The sequence below is a fragment of the Phyllostomus hastatus genome, unplaced genomic scaffold, assembly GCF_019186645.2.
Source record: "Phyllostomus hastatus isolate PE091 unplaced genomic scaffold, TTU_PhHast_1.1 phas_contig_113, whole genome shotgun sequence".
Lineage (NCBI taxonomy): Eukaryota > Metazoa > Chordata > Mammalia > Chiroptera > Phyllostomidae > Phyllostomus > Phyllostomus hastatus.
Window position 1 is genome coordinate 11,294,504 of NW_025333530.1, and position 19,565 is coordinate 11,314,068.

Genomic DNA, 19,565 nt, shown 5'->3' on the forward strand with positions numbered 1-19,565 from the left:
ATGTCCAATGGTTGCAATTTGTGGCAAAGTATGTGTTCATGAGATATGATTTTTACAGCATGATCTACAGTATAAGCAATGAACAAGGCAATATAAATAAAGTAAAGCTAAAGAAAAGGTGATCGACAATATTAAATGAGATGTAATTCAGAAGGAAAGATCATTAAGCAGATTTCATAACAGAGCTCTGCCATGGGGCACAGCTGTGATAGCCTGTCTCCCCCTCTCCTGCAGAGAAGGAAAAAAATCTCTAGTAGTTAGAAGCAATGACAGTTTACATGGTGAGTGATTCATTTGAGGGTTCTAAATTCTCTTGATCTTTGCTTGTGAAGATTGAGGGTTGAAACCAAGAGCAGGTGGAATCTATTAAGACTGCTGATTGCCATTTCTTAGAGTGTTTGATAAAATAGGCTATTTTAAAAATTCAGCAAGATGGGCAGTGATTCTTCCTAAAACAAGTTTGAACAGTAAACTTTACCATTAACCTTTTCCATGCTGCTAGAAGACATCTGGTAGTGAGAGCCATCCCACTCAGTTTCCCAGGACAAGCCCCCACAGGTTTCTTACCCAGGACTGTGATTGTGGTATAACTTTCCTGTGGGGGGTCAGTGTAGAGCTGGCAAAAATATCTTCCTTCATCAGAAATTGAGACATTTGTCAATGACACTTTGAGTTCACTGCTAGAAAAATTCAGCAACTGAAACCTGCTGTCCTTCAAAGCTGTGGAACAAAACACAGAGTTTGTGACTGAGAAAGATGATGGAGTCTATTTTCCTTACACAGGTGGGGAAAATGTCAGGTGACTAGAAAAGCAGCTACACAGTAGAAACACTAACTCCTTCTGCTCCTGTTGGCTAAGTGCCCTTTGTACTTCCTGACTTACCACTTTGAGTTTCTGTAATAACCACACACAGACAAACAACCCTATCCAAAGGAGGCTCATATGCAGGGGCCAGCACAAATAACGCCCCTGTTTTATTACAAAATCTTTTACTACAAAATCATAAGCATGCAACTCTGTAACATGACAGTATCACACTCAAGCACACCTTATGATATTTTAGGTAAAATGTTCAAATTAAAACAATAAATTATTACACTCATATTATTATCTTACCAACAACCACACTCAAGCAGGCCTTACTTCTGCTGGACCCTATATACATTTTACACACACCCTCTGCCACAATTCCAAGTGCTGCCAATTTTCAGCCCTTATTCATAAGTGGTTTTGGATTTTCTATGGGAGGGAGGTCAAGTGAAAAGTGAAGGAAAAGGTGGGCCTGGAGTCCCCTTTGGGCATTAGAGGTTCAGGAAGTAGGATGTATAGGATTTTAAATTGTCTCTAAAAATCTGAGGCCTTAAAAATAACAGTGGTTCCAAATTAAGAGATAAAACCAAAAATTCATTAGTAATTTCATGTCAAAATGAAAATAGTAAAAAACTTTATAAAAATTAATTCAATTTAACTTGTATGTATCTTTATATTTGATGTTACTCGATATTATTTGAGGTTGGAACTGCCAGAAGGCGATGACCCAGGGCGCACAGAGACCTCACACCCCGTCCCACGGCTTCCTCGCCACAGTCAGCCTCCCAGGGGGAAGCTGGCTGGTTAGGCATGAAGGAGGGAGTCAGAGTCACCGCAAAGCAATGTATGTGGACTGATTTATTTTAATCAAATATTCACTTTCAAAGTTCTTATATTAATTTTGGCAAAGGCTAGATTAGCACATAATGAAAAAATTTATTCTTAAGAATGAGAAACTGGCTTCTCTCCTTTTATCCTCCTTTATCCTCCTAAATATTCTTTAGATTTACCCACTTTGCCAGGTCATAAATATAATGAGGTGAAAATGGGGACAGGAAGGCAAAAGGGACATACTCTCAAACACATTCTCAAAAGATCTGATTCTTGTTCCTAACAAGCCCTGACACTCACATGAAGTATTACTGTGACACAGAATTAAGTTTCAATTATTTACTTTTGAGATATTACATTTGGAACAATTTTGGCACGTGGATACTTCCACACAACAGAGGTGCTATGGTGACAGGCGATTTGGTTTTATCTTTACAAGTGTGGGTTGCCTTGAAAATTTCAATCTTCAAACCAAACAGATTACCTTTCAGAATGCTATATTTTCCTTGCCTTACCCTATTTGAGTTGTTTGTGTCAGCTAAGTATTTGGGACTCAATTGCAATTCACCTTGATTTACTACAATCAATTCCTATTGCAAAGTAAGACTGCCTTACTTTTAAAAGGGACCATTCAAGGTTTCTATTAAGTAGAAAGATTATGATTGCATGTCTCTTCTTCCCTCTGAAGAATTGACTAACCTTTAAGCATCTAACATTAAATTCAAAAAAGGAGCCCTGGCAATCTCTTTATCAAGAAAACACGTAGGAAAAAAAGTTGCCATCTAATACCATTGAGATGGAAACTTACGCCTGAAGTCCCTGAAATAAATGGTCTGCCTGTTGGGATTCAGTAGTTGAATTACAGAGTCGTCACTCTTATTGACTTGGCAGCTGATGGTTGCAACTTCTCCCTCGATAACTGTCACGTCTTTCGTAAACAAATTCTGTCCATCACCTTTAAAAAAGGAGAAAACAGGTCAGAAAAAATTTCTATCAATTAAAATTTGGTTAATAGGACCAATTAAAATGAGAAACAGGAAGTGTGTTAGATAATGGAAACCAGTAGCAACATTTGGTAAGTCTCACATGTCTCTCTATAGTCCACCAAATGAGTCTATTATTCCTAGATAGATCTAGGGACAAAGACAGCCAAGCCTGGAATCGACACATTCTCAGCATTGTGATGCCAATGTCCCAGCCTCCAGTACTTTGTACTAGCTGAGCAGTAGTGTGTGGAGAGAGAGGCAAAGGTCAGAGTGCTGGCTTCTAGGAGGAGCTGCAGCTGCCGCAAGTGGAGGAAGGGTGATATGTATATTCACCCCAGCTCACATGCCCTGGAGCTCAGATACTGGGTCACCTCACAGAAAACGTAAGGGACTACTTAACAAAAGTGGGAAGGACACACCAGGAAATAATCTTGTCTTGTTAGTGGATGTCAGCATTCCCAATATACAGTAGTCTCCTCTTATCCACAGGGGATACACTCCAAGACCCCCGTGGATGCCTGAAACCAAGGATAATAGCAAACCCTCTTTATACTATGTTTTTTCTATGCATACCTATCTCTAATGGAGTTTACTTTACAATCGGTCACAGTATGAGGTTAACAACAATGCTAATGAAGTGGAGCAATTATAACAACATAAAGTCGGCTCTTGAACATCATGCGGGGAGGGGCACCAACCACCCATGCAGGTGAAAATCCACCTACACTTGACTCCCTCATAACTTAATTCTGTTGACCAGAGAAGCATTACCAATCATATAAACTTCTAGTAACACATATTTTGTGTTTTCTATGTATTTATATGTATAGATTATATACTGTATTTGTACAATAAAGCAAGCTATCAAAAAGAAAATGCTATTAAGAAAATCATAAGGAAAAGAAAATACATTTACAGTACTGTATGTATTTATTGAAAAAAACTCACGTATTAGTGGGTCCATGTTCAAACCTGTGTTCAAGGATCAACTGTACTGTAATAAAAGTTATATGAATGCAGTCTCTCTCTCTCTCTCTCTCCCTCCCTCCATTCTCTCTCACAATTTTTACATTTTTCAGTCCAAACCTAGTCCTGAATCTGTCTGACCATCCCCTACCCATGACAAATGGCTCAGTGTCACTTGTTGCGAGGGTTCCCTCGCTGTTTGGCTCAATGCTTTCTGGCACAACACATTGCCGTCAATCAAATATTTTTTTCCCTTCAATCTTCCACCCACAAATTTAATGCCTTTTCCATCTTAACTAGGCACTCTACATGTACCGTGACTGTAACTTTTGCAGTTGGAAGTGCAACAACAAAACTAGCATAAATTTTTTTTTCTTCACATGGATAGAAGATTTGTTCTTACTATAGATCTTAGCAACCTCAGCACAGAATTTGTTTTTTATTTCCTTACTAAATCAAGAAGTTTCACCTTTTCACTTAAAGGAGGTACTTCACCATTTCTCTTTGGCATATCCGAATCACCAGCATCCCTACTCTTGGGCTTTGGGGCCATTATTTAGTAAAACACAGGTGACTTGGACACAAACACTGTTGCTGATACTGCAACAGTCAATCTGACAACCGAGACAGTTACTAAGAGACTCACAGGAAGGGAGCATCTAGTGTCGAGCTGGTGGACAAAGGGATGATTCACAGCCTGGGTGGGACATCTCGGGACAACATAAGATTTCATCATGCCCATCAGAACTGCTCACAATTTAAAACTTATGAATTGTTTATTTCTGGAATCTTCCATTTCATATGTTCAGACCATGGTCAACTATGAGTAACTGAAACTACGGAAAGTGAAACCATGGAAAATGGGCACCTACTGTACAAGCAGTTCAGATTTTATATTGGGTGAGAATGAGAATCTACTCAACTGTATGATATTCTCAACTGATTGATATTCTTTGGAATATCAATAAAATCCTGGGAAGGCTTACAGTTCAGTGTCTTACTCCGCTCTCAGAAACTCACATCTTGATTTACCCAAAGTCTCTGTTAGCATTAAACCTCTTTTTAGAAAAACCTCTTTCAGAACATGTCAAAAAGTTAAGGCTTTCAGATCCACTGATATAAGGCTCATCTCTAGATCTCTGGATCTGCTTTAGTTCGTTGCTTCTTAACCTTAGTGATAGTGGTCAGGGCCTCTCATAAATGTCCTAAATGCTCCACAGCACAGGTAGGATAGAGAAGTGTTGAAGTCAAAAACAAAAGATGAAGAATTATCAAGTGTCCAATTCTGCACCTGGCATAGCAGGAAATACAGAAGAGTAAGACATTGTTCTAGCCTTTTAAAAGCTGCAGTGTGGCTGAAAACTGATACCTAATTCCCACATCCAGAACCAAAAGTGTAGTATCCACAATAGCTATAATGGTGAATCAGGAAGAGGAAGAGACAGATTGCTTTTGAGCTGTATGATCTCAGGCAAATCTTTTAAAGATCTTGGGCCAGATTCTCATCTGCAAAATGGAATAGTAATTAAAAGCTATCCTATAGAGCTGATGAGAGGGTTAAGATAGATAAATATAAAGCATTTAGCACTGAATACATGGTAGCTGCTCTCATCATCACCATCATCATCATTTCCCTAGACATCAACCCGAACATACGTACTGGGGGTAGGGTGGATACAAGAATGAAGGCTCAGTGTCCCTGCTCTCAAGGAGCTCACTTTGTAATTCTATGTCAACTCATCATGGCTCTTTCACTTCCTTAAAAAACTGTCACATTAAGAAACAAAGGTCGAAGATAAATATTATTCTTTAAATAATGAGACTGCATAAGTAGAGATGCAATTAGAATAAATGAAGGATTTCCACCTGCTATCATATTTCTGCTGAAGGATCCTTTTTGGCAAGACACAGTGGGAAAGTGTGAGGAGGAGTGTCTAGGACAGCTTTCAGCCAAATGCACCTCAAAATAAACCAGCCTCTGGTAGAGGATTAGAAAAGCGGAAACTAGAAAGATAAGGAAGAAATTATCAGAGCCACAGATAAACAATAATTCTTGGTACTTCAGGAACAAACCAGAATGAAACCCAACCTCCAGATCTCTGATCCAGGGAATTAACCTGGGTGTGAGAACACGGGCCCATAGGGTTTGTAGTGCGTGAAAGGATACATCTACCTTAGCCTGATCCAGCAGTGCAAGCATTGAGGGCTGAGCAGTGTTACAGCATAGTAACAAAGAGAAAAAGACATCACAGCAGAGGAAGGGATGTTTATTTCCCTTAGTAGATTACTATGACAAACACAGAATTCAGAACCCAGATGAAGGGAGAAGTTTATTCCCAGATTTGAGAAAAGAACAAGGAAAAGGTAATTCCTGCCAATCAAGCAAGCTTTTCAAGGTGGTTTGACTGGCCCAGGTAAAACTATGTAAAGGACAATACTCTCATTTCCTTGGGGTAATCCAATCAAAATGAAAAATGAAGGAAAAATTAAATTGCACAATTCAAATGCTATAAACTGTCTCAAGTGATGGGACTTGGCCTTGGAGATTAGAACACCGAACTGGGTCTACTGGGTTGTAAGGGAGATTACTTCTACCTGAAGGAAGTTTATTAGCAACACAAATGGGAATCTTCCATTTATAAAAGGAACACAGGGTGACACACTTTAATCCCTACAACATAAACCAAGACCTTGCAGATACTGTTGTCTTGCAACTACTGTGACCAGGTAAAGCCAGTTGCAATTCATGTATGCTCTTAATAGAATAGTTCCTGTGGAAACAATGACATACTTTTAGCCTTTACTTGGAATCCTAGTACATTCTGAGTAGCATGCTCTATTCACATTCAGGCTATAAAACATTTGTACAAGGGATGAAAGCAGGGAGGAGTGACTACAATTTTGTCTTTTAAGCAATGAAGGAGCTTTTTGCTTGTTTCTTAAAAAGTCTAAACATTCTTAAGTATTACTTATAATTAAGTTATGTAAGACCAGATCATCTCAATGTGTCATTATGGAATAAATCATTCAGGTAAAATTTTGGCCATCTGCAAATATAGGCCCTCACTGTGTTCTGGCACATAATGTGCTCTGCAAATCCATGGTGGTATCATCATTATTACTGCGTTATTTTTTGAAATTTCTAAGGCTGACCTGAAATCCCGTGTCTCAGAAAATGACAATTCCTAGCTATGTTAACATGGCACAATACTAATGCTAAAAATAATAAGTGATAATGAAATATTTTGCTGCAAGATGTCTGCCTTGGATGATGACAATGGTCCAAGGATGTCACTCTGTAAAAATCACCAATAAATTATACAGGTCGGCTGGATAGCAGTTACACTAACAGAGCTCCGTACATTGAGGCGCCATAAGATGGCTGAAATGGAATAATAATGACCTATTTATTTGAGGCAAAGGAAGTGAATGACAGTGATGAAAATATATGTATGTCAGTACTCTTAACTGCCTGAAGCCTTTATGTAAAAATAATTTCTGCTCACATACTCAAATATTTCTTCCAAACAGAAGGGTGCTCTGCAACTCGATAGACTTCCCCTTGAAACAGACACCATGGCAATCAGGTGGTTACAAAACACATTTTGATATGCAGCAGAAGGGTACAAACAGGCAACTTTGGTGCCTTTCTTACATAATTCATTTTAAAAACCCTTCTGATTTTCTAAAACTTAATTAGCAGATACACAGTCAAGTCAGAAATAACACATGTTTTGGGCAAAGAAAAGCAAGTAAGTACAATATACCGTAGCCATTAAATAAGACTGTTAACAGCAAGGTAATTTATTTTACGGGTGGAACAATGTCTGACATGTGCAGACATTTTGATCGCTAATTGGTATATTCAGATGAGATTTAGGAAACAGAATCAAAGTCAATTTTAATAAATATGAGCCACTGTATTCCCTTTAACTTCCCTATTTGCCCCACAGTTTCTAAAAATAAAACTTAGGCATTGGAGAAGCCCAATCAGTCAGGGGTATGTCACCATTGTAAACTAGAAGTTGCTGGGGCATTAATTACAAGAAAGAGACAGCATATTACCTAAAAAGGATAAAATTTATGTTGATGATTAGAAGGGACAGTTTCAAGCTGAGTGGTTAGGACTGGAATGAGGCTGGGGTATGTAGTTGGTTCATAAATCCCCTATTAATGTAATCTTCAATTGGTTTAACTCATGGATTCTTCCCTGAAAACACCATTTCGTTATAAACTCTATTTAAATGACATTACATGAAACACTAGCATTGATTGGAATCTATTTAGTCAACAATATGGCCTGCCGCTTTAAGGGGTGATAGGGCAAATCTTAAAGCAAGAAGCTAAAATGAGAAATGGCATTTTCACACATAGGAAAGTGAGGGAGGGAACAAACGTTTATCCATTGTTAGATGCTTTGCATGCTTTTCCCCCTCAAACTCCTGGAGTTTTCAGTATCCTTACTTTAAAGATGAAGAACTTGAGACACGGAGATTTTTTTGAATCTTCACCCATGGATATATTTTTATTGTTTTAGAGAGAGAGACACATGCAAACACATCAATGTGGGAGGGGAACATCAATTGGTTGCCTCCTGTATGTGCCACAGCCAGGGGCCGAACCCACAACCTAGACAAGTGCCCTTTCCAGAATCAAACCCACAACCTTTTGGTGTGCCGGACAACGCTCCAACCAACTGAGACACCTGGCCAGGGTAACACAGACATACCTTAATAAGGTGCCTAATGTAATTCAGCTAAGTGGCTAAGCCTATGTTTGAACCCAGTACTATCAGCTTTTCCAGACACACAGTTTTTACTTTTTAACCAGCCAACATCGTGATTTGTTGCCAAGGTTCTATTGGCTCTGTCTTGGAAAATTTATTTGTTTTTAAAGACGGCTATTTTCCTATGAGCAACTTCTGATTTTTTTATTTCCATAATTTATCCAGAACGCAATTACACACTTCAAAGTGAGAGAGAAACTGTGCTGAATGTAAAATACATTGTTTACTACTGCTTCCTTCTTTTAGCACTCAGCACACTTTGCCCCTAGAGAACACCTTTATTACCAGTGCATGGTGGGCGTTTGCCAACACCGAGAGCTTGAGCCTCTCTGGCTGGCTGTTAATAAATACAGCACTTCATTTACACCAAGGGCATCTCTCTAGTCAAGTCTATGATAAAAGGGCAAGTCAGAGTGAGATCAGAATTAGGTTTATACTATGGCGACTATGTAAACTCTTAGTGACACTGAGGAGTACCAAGGACTCTTAACTACAAAGACAGTTTGCCCAGAGAAAGAGCAAATAAAGTCCCTGACCTACTCTTTGACTAGAAAAAATCATATCAGGGAAACCTTTTTTTCTTTTTCTCTGTTGTGTGCAAGTCTGAACCTAACATTTAATCAGTGCAATCAGGTTGTTTAAATAGGAAAAGTCAAACTAAAAATACAGATTCACCCTCCTGATAATCAATGTTGTCATTAATTTTCAAAAGCCACAAGAGTTTTTGAAATTTTATACTAATTAAAGGCTCAGGGTTATTAATTCTTTCCCTCCAAGAGGTATCTAAGTTAAGACTTTACAGAGTCAAAAAAAACTTGCATGTTTTCAAAAGCCTTATTTTCTTTTTTTAAAGAAGATTTTATTTATTTTATTTTTAGACAGAGGGGAAGAGAGGGAGAAAGAGAGGGAGAGAAACATCAGTGTGTGATTGCCTCTCACACACCGCCTTACTGGGGACCTGGCTGAGCAACCCAGGCATGTGCCCTTGACTGGGAATCGAACCAGCAACCCTTGGGTTTGCAGGCCGCCGCTCAATCCACCGAGCCAAGCCAGCCAGACTGAAAACCTTATTTTCTATCATTATGTGAGCTGTCTGTGTCTTTAAGCTTCAAATAAGTTCTCACCCATTCACACTTTTGTTGGCTCCCATCTTTACAACCATTATTAGTTATGTCCCCAACTTGAAAGAACAACTCTACTCAAATCAAACCATCACCAATAGAGGCACTATAGTTCCTGTTAACATTTGGAGAGCTAGAACTAGAAGTGAATACATTTCAGGAAAAAAAATTAAGATTCTGTTGAAACCCAGAGGGAAAAATCTTTCTATGTTCCCTCAAGTCAACGTAAAGACAGTGTTCACTACAAATCATTAACAAAGCCATTAAGATTTGATTTCTATCTAAGCAATTATTGTCAGCATATTTTGTACATTTCTTTTAAAAGGCTCAATCCTATCTTTCAATTCATTAAACTATTCCCTGCATTTACAGAGTCTTATATCAAATCAGAAACCTATTTGAATTAATAAGAATTACAGTAAAAGTAATTTGAAAGTAAATTACTTGAAGTTCAAGCCACGGAAGCTTTTGATGAAGTAAGTTAGTCCCATTTAAATATTACAGTAACATTTATAGTCATCTAATGTGCAGACAAGACAGTGAGTACCAGTGTCCTAAAGGAAGGGCCCATCCACCTTGGACAAGGGTTAAGGGTGAGACCGCTTCAACATAAATACAGCAGTGTGTTTCAAAGAGAAGCAATGCTTCAACCTTAGAGAATACTTGAATATTTATTTAAAATCAAAAGCATTCAATCTGTCTGCTGTTTACAAAGCTCCTTTTAACCTTTGTGATCTTCATCCATGTTTTGCTTTCCCAAATAGTGAAGTTGAAGATGTTGATTGTCTGCTCCAAGGAGTGTCTATTCAATGGTGAAAATAATGAAAGCAAATCATACAGCTCATAAGCCTAGAGTTAAAATAAACTAAGCCAACACAACAAATAACCTACCAGGCAAGAGTATGTGACACCAGTCAAAACATTTTTGTCACCTTCTTTTTCATAAAACCCTTACTGAATCCAGGGAGGAGACACAACTTAAAAGCACATGCCAGGCAAGAGGCACAGCCCAGAGTAGAGGCCACATCTCCTAATAGGTCATCAAGGTATTTCTATTCTTGGCTATTCTCACTAACATTCATTGGTTTGTTTCTAATTATAAAAGCAATAGGTTTGTTTGTTAATTAATTTATTTATTTTAATAAAAAGCTTTGTTCTATATGTGGCATTTGTAACACCATGGTATGGAAATGGTCATGCCAATCTTCTAAGTGTCTCCTGTAATATAGTTACTGTAATAAAATCACTTGAGTTTAGGGAAGGGAAAATGTATTCAATTTAATCTAATCTCTTTTTATAATCAGTCAAAGCTGGGGCAAATTTTTGAACAGCAAGTTAAAGAGTAATGCCTCAGTGCTGGTTTTTTCTTCCATTAAAATTGGTGAAGTCCCCTAAACACAAAACAAAAAAATACCACCTGACACAACACCAAGTCACTCATGAATACTCTGTATAAACACTCTTGTTTAGTTGAGTAATGGCAAATTAACGTTCTCTATTTTAGCTCAGACACACACTATAGGTGTGTTTGATTAGCACTGAATTCCAAAAGCTGATTACTATGCATGCTCTGATTATGTAATTACATAATAGGGTATACCTGCTCCTCTGGAGTCATTATGATCTATATGGCAAATATGTTTCAGTTTTGTGATAGTTTAAATACATGTTGAGATGACAGCTCACAACAAGGCTCCACTTTTTAGCCTTATCAGCTAAATGGGCATTTTCTCATTCCATCCTAACATCTTCCTGACACCAATTAAGGCCTATTGTGTCAAGCTGCATACACTTTTGAGAAAGCCCCTTTGTTTTCTTGGCATTCAAAAAAGGACATTAATTTTAAAAGCAGTATTAAGCAAAAGGCTTGGTTTAAAGAAGAAAAGCTGAAATTCCATCCTTCATCTACCCTTCAAAAGGTCTGCAGGGAATCACATCTAGTTCATTAATCACTGTTCAGACAACCACAAGGGGGTTAAAGATGGAATTTCACCTTTAACTCCAAAATGCACATGAAGGCAGAACAGCCAAGAATACTGATGCTTACAGTGATGGCTCGCCACTGTGCATTCAGCTCAGGGTCTATATGAACACCAACCACACCAAGTTATAAAAGGTCCAGTTCTACACATCTCTTGTCTTGCAATTTCTCTTACATTTTTCAGCTCCTTTTGAAAGAGATAGTTATGAAATAGCACAGCCAGATTTCACCTTTATAGTTCCCAAACCTAGTCTTTTATGGATCTAAGGCCAACAAAACTTACCGAGTGAAGAGATTTTTGTTAATTCCACAGTTGACTAGTAAACTGGAAAGGTAGTCAGGTTTAAAAATAGGACAAAAGTTATTGTAAAGAATTATGCCAAGTTTCTCTTACGTCCATGAAATCCTTTAATCTTATGCTATTTTATTTGCAAGATGAGCTGTTTCTTCTTTTCTCTTCCAAGAGAATGATCGCTTATTCCATGCCAAACCAAAGGTGACTTGAGTCTTGACTTTAAAGATGAATTGGCATCAGGCTGTTTTTATCTTTGTGTTTGCTGGTTTTCAACATCAAGGCTGAAGAACTGAGGTCAAGTACAGTCCACCTTGTATTTACATATAGGGTGAGTACCTCTTTTGTAAAGGAAAACATTGCTTAGATGAGTGAAAACTCTTTTCAAGGAAGACTGTGACAAAAGAAAGTAGTTATAGCATCTGTGCCTGTGCATTTCAATTTTAACCATCACATTAGCTGTCTTCCTTTTAAAAGACTCTGAGCTCAACAGGACTTTTTAATCAGTGCCCGAAGCACTAAAGGGGCCAAATAATTATGATGCTTAACATCTGAGCTGCTTGATGCCCTGAAATGCAGAGGTGCAATCCCAGCTGGAGAATGTCTGTGGGGAGTGGCACCCGCCCACTAAACAAGATCTGAATTAGTTTTTTCATTAAAATTCACTTATCAAAGAAGCGAAGGGCAATAAAAGAAAAAGGAATATACAAATAAACCATAAAAGATAATGATAATCACTAAATCGGTTTGCTCTTCACACTGAAAGGTAGAAATCTCAGACTTTTCTCCTCTCACTTCCTTTTCATAGCTGGACAGGTTCCCTGGCCTTTTTGTTCATTAAAAAAAAAAAAAAGATAGTATCTTTTGGGAGGGGCAGGGAGAGAGCCTAACGCTGAAGGAAAAGTCCCTCCAGTCGACAGGTTTTGTGAGAATTAAAAGGGAGAGGGAAAAAAATAGAGCCCCTTCAAATGTAGAAAAGTCACAGTTTTACTTGCTTGTGAGACAGCATTGAAATCACCTTGTGGAGGAGTCATTTTAAGCCGGTTCAATCTGCTTTGAGGCTCTTGGGGAAAAAGGGGCTCAAAAAATATTAATTAAAAAAGAACCACGGTCATCCGCCTCGGACTTTGGAGGAGAACAATCTGAAGACAGAGGCTTATAAAACTAATTGTGTTGGTAAAGCAAGTAGTTTCTTCTCAGTGGTTTGATGCTTTGAATGTGGCTCATGGCCCAAGAAGAATACAGAACAGTTGTAGAATAAACCTGCTTCAGTAGCAATTCAAAGCTGGGTGGTGTCCAGCATTTCAAAATACATTGTTTCCCTTAGATAAAATGTGCTTAAGGCCAGTGGTTGATCTTCTGCATCAACCACTTGGCTAATGAACTGTATACTATGATACTATACTCTCTATAATGAGTACTTTGCAAAGTGAAAACCAGTTGTACAAAATTTTGCTGTCTATGAGCAGGGACTACTGGGGAAGAAATGTGTATGTTAAAAGGCACGAGTTGTGCAAGCTACAAGGTGGTAGCTGTCAAAGCACAGGCTCTTACAACATCCAGTGTAGTGGTCATAGGTCCCAGTTACCTTAGCCTGGGATAATGGGGGAGTCAAACAATTTCAACTCATATATGGAGATAACTACACTTCCCAAATCACAAGCTATTAATAACTAAATAAAAAGTTTACATGCTTATAGCTACATATTAAAATATTTGAAAACCACAAAGAAAGATACAAATATTAGGCTCTATTATTCTTATAAAGACTTAAGCAAACATGGACTTCGCTCAAACCCCAGAGGAGATCTTCATAGCCCCATTGTTTTTTATACACGGCTGCTGCTCTCTGTTGAGCTCTCACTCTGTAACAAAATATAATGTTGTCTTTTTCTAACCAAATGAAAAGAAAATGTTTAGATTTCAAGCTATGGAGATGGTTGACTGACCATCTGCAGTGGTCACTGTGACTTAAATGATTCTTTTCAATTCTCCTAAGTCATAAGCGTAATAGAGATGCAGGCTGTTTACAATACTTGGTGTTATTAACTGCAACCTCTCTCTATATATACATTTTTTACAGTTGAATTTCTTTACAACTCAATCTCAAGTCTCAGAGGAGATGGCACATGTATTTCCCTTATTTTTATATCCTGCTTTTAAGTACTTAATTTAATATCGATCTCCCTTTGACAAGAGGTACCATGACTACACGGGCTACTTTTCTTTTGTTTTTTAAAAGATTTTACTTATTTAGTTTTAGAGAGTTCAGGAAGGGAGGGAGAAAGAGAGGGAAACATCAGTGCGTGGTTGCCTCTTGCACGCACCCTACTGGGGACCTGGCCCTCAACCCAGGCATGTGCCCTGAATCCACTGAACCACACCAGCCAGGGCTTAAGGGGTTAGTTTTCATTTCAACTTACTAAAACCTGACTTTTTCCTTTTGCATTTGCCTCCAGGCTGTTAAAAGACTAACAATTAGTATAAGATATTTAAAATCACAAGGCTATAACATGTAATTGTAATTACTACACACAGAAGAAAAGGGAAGCGACTGCTTTTTCCTACCTCTGGAGGCAAGAGAAACAAAGTATATTTTTCAAAGTGCTCATTACTGTTTTTTAATGTTTTGAGTATAAATTTTTTTCTTCTGGAGGGGACATTATTTTAATTATCTACATGATAACAATAGCTAACATGTTGTTTAAATGTTTTCTCTCTGCCAGGTGCTATGCCTCATTTTTTTTATATTATCTCATTTAATCCTCATAACAATCCCATGTGGTTCAGTATCTTATCATCATCCCCATTATACAGTTGAGAAAACTGAGATTAAAAAAGGTTATGTGTTGGAATCACTATCTGAAACTATGTCTATTTAAGTCTAGATCTGATGCTATTAACAATCTTACTACATTAATAGGCTTTATAATGCTGAAAGGACAGAGAGGCCCTAGTGGAAGAATCTACTATATCTCATTTCTATGATTTGGGATTAAAACTAAAGTATTACTCTTAGCATTTAAAGGAATTTGAAGCCTATCAGCAATCAGGATGTTCCAATATGCAACACTGATAAAATTAGCTCTACAACCAGAGTCTAAATAGTGGGCCTTTGCTCTTTAGAGAAAAGATGTCTGTTCTGCCAAATGATCTGGACTCAAAAGGCCACTTGACTCCAACTTCAGGCATTTACAGTATCTGCTTCAAGAGCATTTATTAGTATTGACAATCTATGTGACTTGAAATTTGGCTCTAATAGCAGCCTCTTTCTACATCTCCTTGTTCATTTTTCCTGCCAACAAGAGCCACTGAAAACCTTCCAAATTTAAAGCTTAGAGCTGACAGGACAAGCAAGTAAGAATATCAGTTGGAACACATCAGATATGGACTCAGAGTGAATGTCAGCTTCAACTAACATTACCACAGAAACAGAAAACGGGGAAAGGGGAGGGGAGAGATGTTTCATATTCTTATTCTAGAGAGTATTCCAAATGTGTATAATATGTGTGTTCAAGAAACAGCTGTAAATCCATGATAACCATCATGCTGAATAATGCTGCAACATTCAACTTCCCTTCAGTGCTGGCTGTCCTATCTCCTCCCAGGAAGCCTAGTACCTTTGCACTATTATATGAAATGACAATTTCTTTGCTATAAAAGGGGGTCCCGTGACTAAGGCTGTTATTTTGATAAGTTATCCCCTCTATTATCCATCAGTCATAGACCCAGTGGTGATTTTTTTTAAAACTCCGGGCTCTTGAGTTGCTGGGTGTGGGAAGAAACACAAAAACTGAAAAGCTCTTTTCAAAGCAGAGTTTGCTGAAGGGATTGCATGTGGAGAGTGGCCAAGGGAGACTCCAGATTCTACTTTCATGGTTGCCAAGCTCCCAGTGCAGAGCTTGGGTCAGCGAGATGTGCACCGGAACTATCCAAATTGGTGCCACTATAAAAAATAACTGGATTAGTATGTTCTCAGTGTAGGTTACTGATGAATTATCATTGAAATTAGAAATATTTAAGAACATTATTTTGCCTTGTTTTTCGCTTGTAAGAGGGCATCTAAAGAAAAATGAGAGTATCAGACTTTGGGAACAGGAATTCGTGCTGCAGTTCTGAGCTTACCAGTGGCGAAACCGAGAAAACTGGAAATCTGACTCAGTTTTAATATTTCAAAAGGGTTAAATGGTATCTCCCTTCCAGGGTTTATTATGAGAATCGAGTGAGGAAATGTGTAACAGTATTTATTAAACTCCAACTATGCTAAGTAAAGGATGTAATCTTCTCTTCTTCCCACTGCATCAGCATCATCACTGTCTGCAAGTAGCCTCTGTCTACAGTGCAAGGACCTTCCTATCATCTTCCAAAATCTGCTGGAATTTTTCAATTTCAGAGCTTTAGTTATTTTTCTTTTCATTCTAAGTCTAACTAAAAAGCATAGAATGAATTAAAACATTTCCATCACTCATGTTAAACTGTAAATTAAAACCATCATAACTTTGAAAAGTATACAGTGATTAGCAGATGTAGATAGAAGATAGGACATTTGAAATTAGAGCATTAAAAACATGAATTATTTTCTGGCACTCCCTCCTTTAAGTATAGGGCCACAATTAGTTCAAAGAATAACCTCTGTGTTCTAAGAATGTGTTAGATTAGTCACCAGTATTAGATTAGTAACATAACACACCATTCTCAATGGGAAACCTCAACAGTCAACACCGCAGACACCTAGCGAGTATTGTGAGGGAATGCAACACCCCCACGAGAGGGAGCTCTCCCTTACAACTGACTCTCCCTCTGAAGGCCAAAATTGAAATGAAACGAGACAAAAATAATTCACACAATGCTTGCTGACTTCCCCATTTTCTTTGTCACATGCTCCCATACAGCTAGGATCCCACAAGTTAACGAAATACGTAGGACTATCTGGCCCTTGTCTAAACAATCTCAGCCTGTTAGGCTTGTGTGTGTCCTCCGCTACTTCCCTTCAATGCTGGCTGTCACTTCTCACAGGTGATCCCTTCCTTTATTATTAAGTGCAAGAGCTCTGAAAAAGGTGTTGAAACCTTTCCAGATTACTAATGAGTTCCTGGGTGTGTCCAGGATGTTGGAGGTCTCTAGAAACCTAACCTGCACTAAGTGGTGTGCTACTGTGGCATGAGGGGATGTAATTTTCCCCCTTCATGTGACAAAACAAATTTTTTTTGTGTTTTGAAAACTTTCAGAAAGAAAAGTGCACAAACAAAATTTAATGAATAATATTTGGTTTAGTTTGACAATTATATACTTTGACACCAGTAGCTATTTTCTTAGGTAAGAATAAACTTTTGAATGTAGGAAGCAAATCAATAAAAAATTGGTGACTGACATTAATGTGTTATTGACATTAACATCTTATGTCATTTTTATTTGTCAAATCCATCTATTACTAATCTATTTATAAAAGCATGGAAATTGACCATGGAGGAATTTTTCCTAGTCATCTTGCAGCACCAGCTGAAAGTCATTCACGTGCTTTGTCGGTGACGCTCTGATGCCCCCCCCCCCCGCCCCCTGCCCTGGGTTTAGACTTTCGCCTTGTCTTTGTCTCAGCATTCACAACATAGATAGTTCTATGATCATTCGTTTATAGGGTTGTTTTCTTCTCTAGATTTTGATCTGGGTTCAAATGGTAGCACTGCCAGTTGTTAGTTAAACCTTAGAAAAGCTACTTATTTCTAAGCTCGGTAAGCCTCAGGTTTCTCACATGTAAAATGGGCATAAACACATCTCTCTCTCTAGGATATTTTGCGAACCAAACGTGACAATCAGTGTATTTGTACCGCAGGAGGGCTAGCACACAAGGTTGTGTGCCCACAAAATACTTATTATTATAACTATTGTTGCTCCTTGAGAACAGTCTACATGTTCTTCATCTTTGTATTCCCAAAGCATAATTCAGTGTCAGCTTCTAAAGAAAGTGTTAAATAAATGCTTGTTGAATAAAGTTACTCAGTGAAGGGCTGTTGTGAGACCTTCACATGCCCTGGGCACTCTTACCTCTGGAGATAACAAGTCTATTAACATCAAAACATTAAGTTGTACCCATATCACACATTAGATGTAATTTTGAATTTAAACTTTCAAAGCATATTTATAATTTTGCTTTTGAAATTATCAATTCCAACTGTATATTTTATTCTGAAGCCAAACATTCCCTCTTCCACGGCTCAATCATTTTCCAAGGCTCACGGAAAGAAATAGGCCCTGGAGTTGTGCCTATAGTGCTCAATGGAAAAAAAAACACACCACACCCATGACAACACTATGTGATAAGACTTCGAGGTGATAGGTATATTAATGTATCATGGGAACATGGAGCATGGAGGAACAACTAAGTCAGGACAGCGGATTCTAGAGGTAGGGAGAGGAGAAATTTGAGAGAAGGATATGGCGTGTTTAACAACAAAGGAAAGAGTACAGTGTGCTCTGAAGACTGACAGGAAAATACTCTTTCTGAAAAGGTCATCAGGTCCAGATATTGAAGGACACTGTATGCCAGGCTAGGAAATTTGCACTTTATCTTGTAATTAATAGGGAGCCATTATGTGATTTTAATCCAAGGAGTGATATGATCACACCTGTGTTTTGAAAGATAATGTCTATGTGGAGAGGGAGGGAAGACTGGAGGTAGGAAAAAGGCTGGAGTCAAGAAGATCAGTTAAGAGACTTCTGCCACAGATTATTCACAGTTGATAAGAGCCAGGTAAGCAAATAGGGAGAGAAGAAAGCAGAGCTCAGGCTGGGAGAAATAAGAGAGTGAGGGGAGTGGAGAACAGTTGGAGGAGACGCGGGTGGGCTCTGGCAGCAATAGGTTTTCAGTTCTGCAAAGGAGGCCTTCAGTTTTCCCTAGTCATCTATTAAATTCCAGTTAATGTTTGGTGACCTTCTAGGACCAGAAGAGAGCTAATAAAAAAGAGTTGGAAGGCAAATTGTACATACACTCTCATTACTTCTGTTGTTTACTACCGAAATGGGTTCTTGTAGCACTCACTTGAACCAAAAATATAATTAGGAGACCTGGGTGTCTCACCCACCCTATCCCCACTAGAGTCCTGGTATTTCATGTGGTGGACGGCATTTTGAAAATCCCTGGAAGAATATTAAAAATGCAGAATCTCACAATCACACTAAACCTGCCGAGTCAGAATCTGCATTTTAACAAGAGACTCAGGTCATTCACATGCATGTTAGTTACTGTTTGAGGAGCTCTGGCCTAGAGTCTAGTCATTCTAGTGGCTTCCTGATATCTTGAACATAAACATGAGACTAATGTCTTAACCAAGTAAGATCTTAGAAAGAGGGGTGTTTCCAGACAACTTGTTTCAGAGGAACTGGTAAACTAGTGAGTCATGGGAGAAAAGAGATCATGAACACCCACCACCAAAGGAGGTCAGTTTCCAGGGAGAAATATGGCTTCAGCAACTTCTGTTACTTATAAACAGATTTTTAAAAATTCAAGTTTGAATGAAGAGAAATTGTATGGGTCATTCTTAAAGTCAACAAGAATCAGAATCCAGTATTCCTCCTCAAGTTCCACAGAACAACCATTACATAAATGAAACACCTTCTCCCACAGCAGTTAGCTGCCCGAGACCAGAGCAAATAGATTATTCTTCATGCAGCTGTGAAAACGATGACTTCTAGCCAGTGCTCTCACACTTAGTGGGTTTGTCAGTTCACATGCTGTACTCTGCTAATGTTTGCTTCTTTCGTTTCATTATTACTGTATATTTTATACTCATGCAC

General features: G+C 38.3%; 1 protein-coding gene across 4 annotated transcripts in view; it reads right to left on the reverse strand.

Annotated features, from left to right (window-relative positions):
• Positions 1–19,565, reverse strand: part of CADM1 (cell adhesion molecule 1) — a 373,189-nt gene that overhangs the window by 62,906 nt on the left and 290,718 nt on the right. For all 4 annotated transcript variants that reach the window (XM_045836928.1, XM_045836936.1, XM_045836920.1 and 1 more), the window contains exons 2-3: positions 2,451–2,597; positions 568–720 (exon numbers count right to left, since the gene is read on the reverse strand). In XM_045836928.1, the coding sequence (XP_045692884.1) occupies positions 568–720; positions 2,451–2,597 (300 nt within the window). The remainder of the gene's footprint in view (positions 1–567; positions 721–2,450; positions 2,598–19,565) is intronic.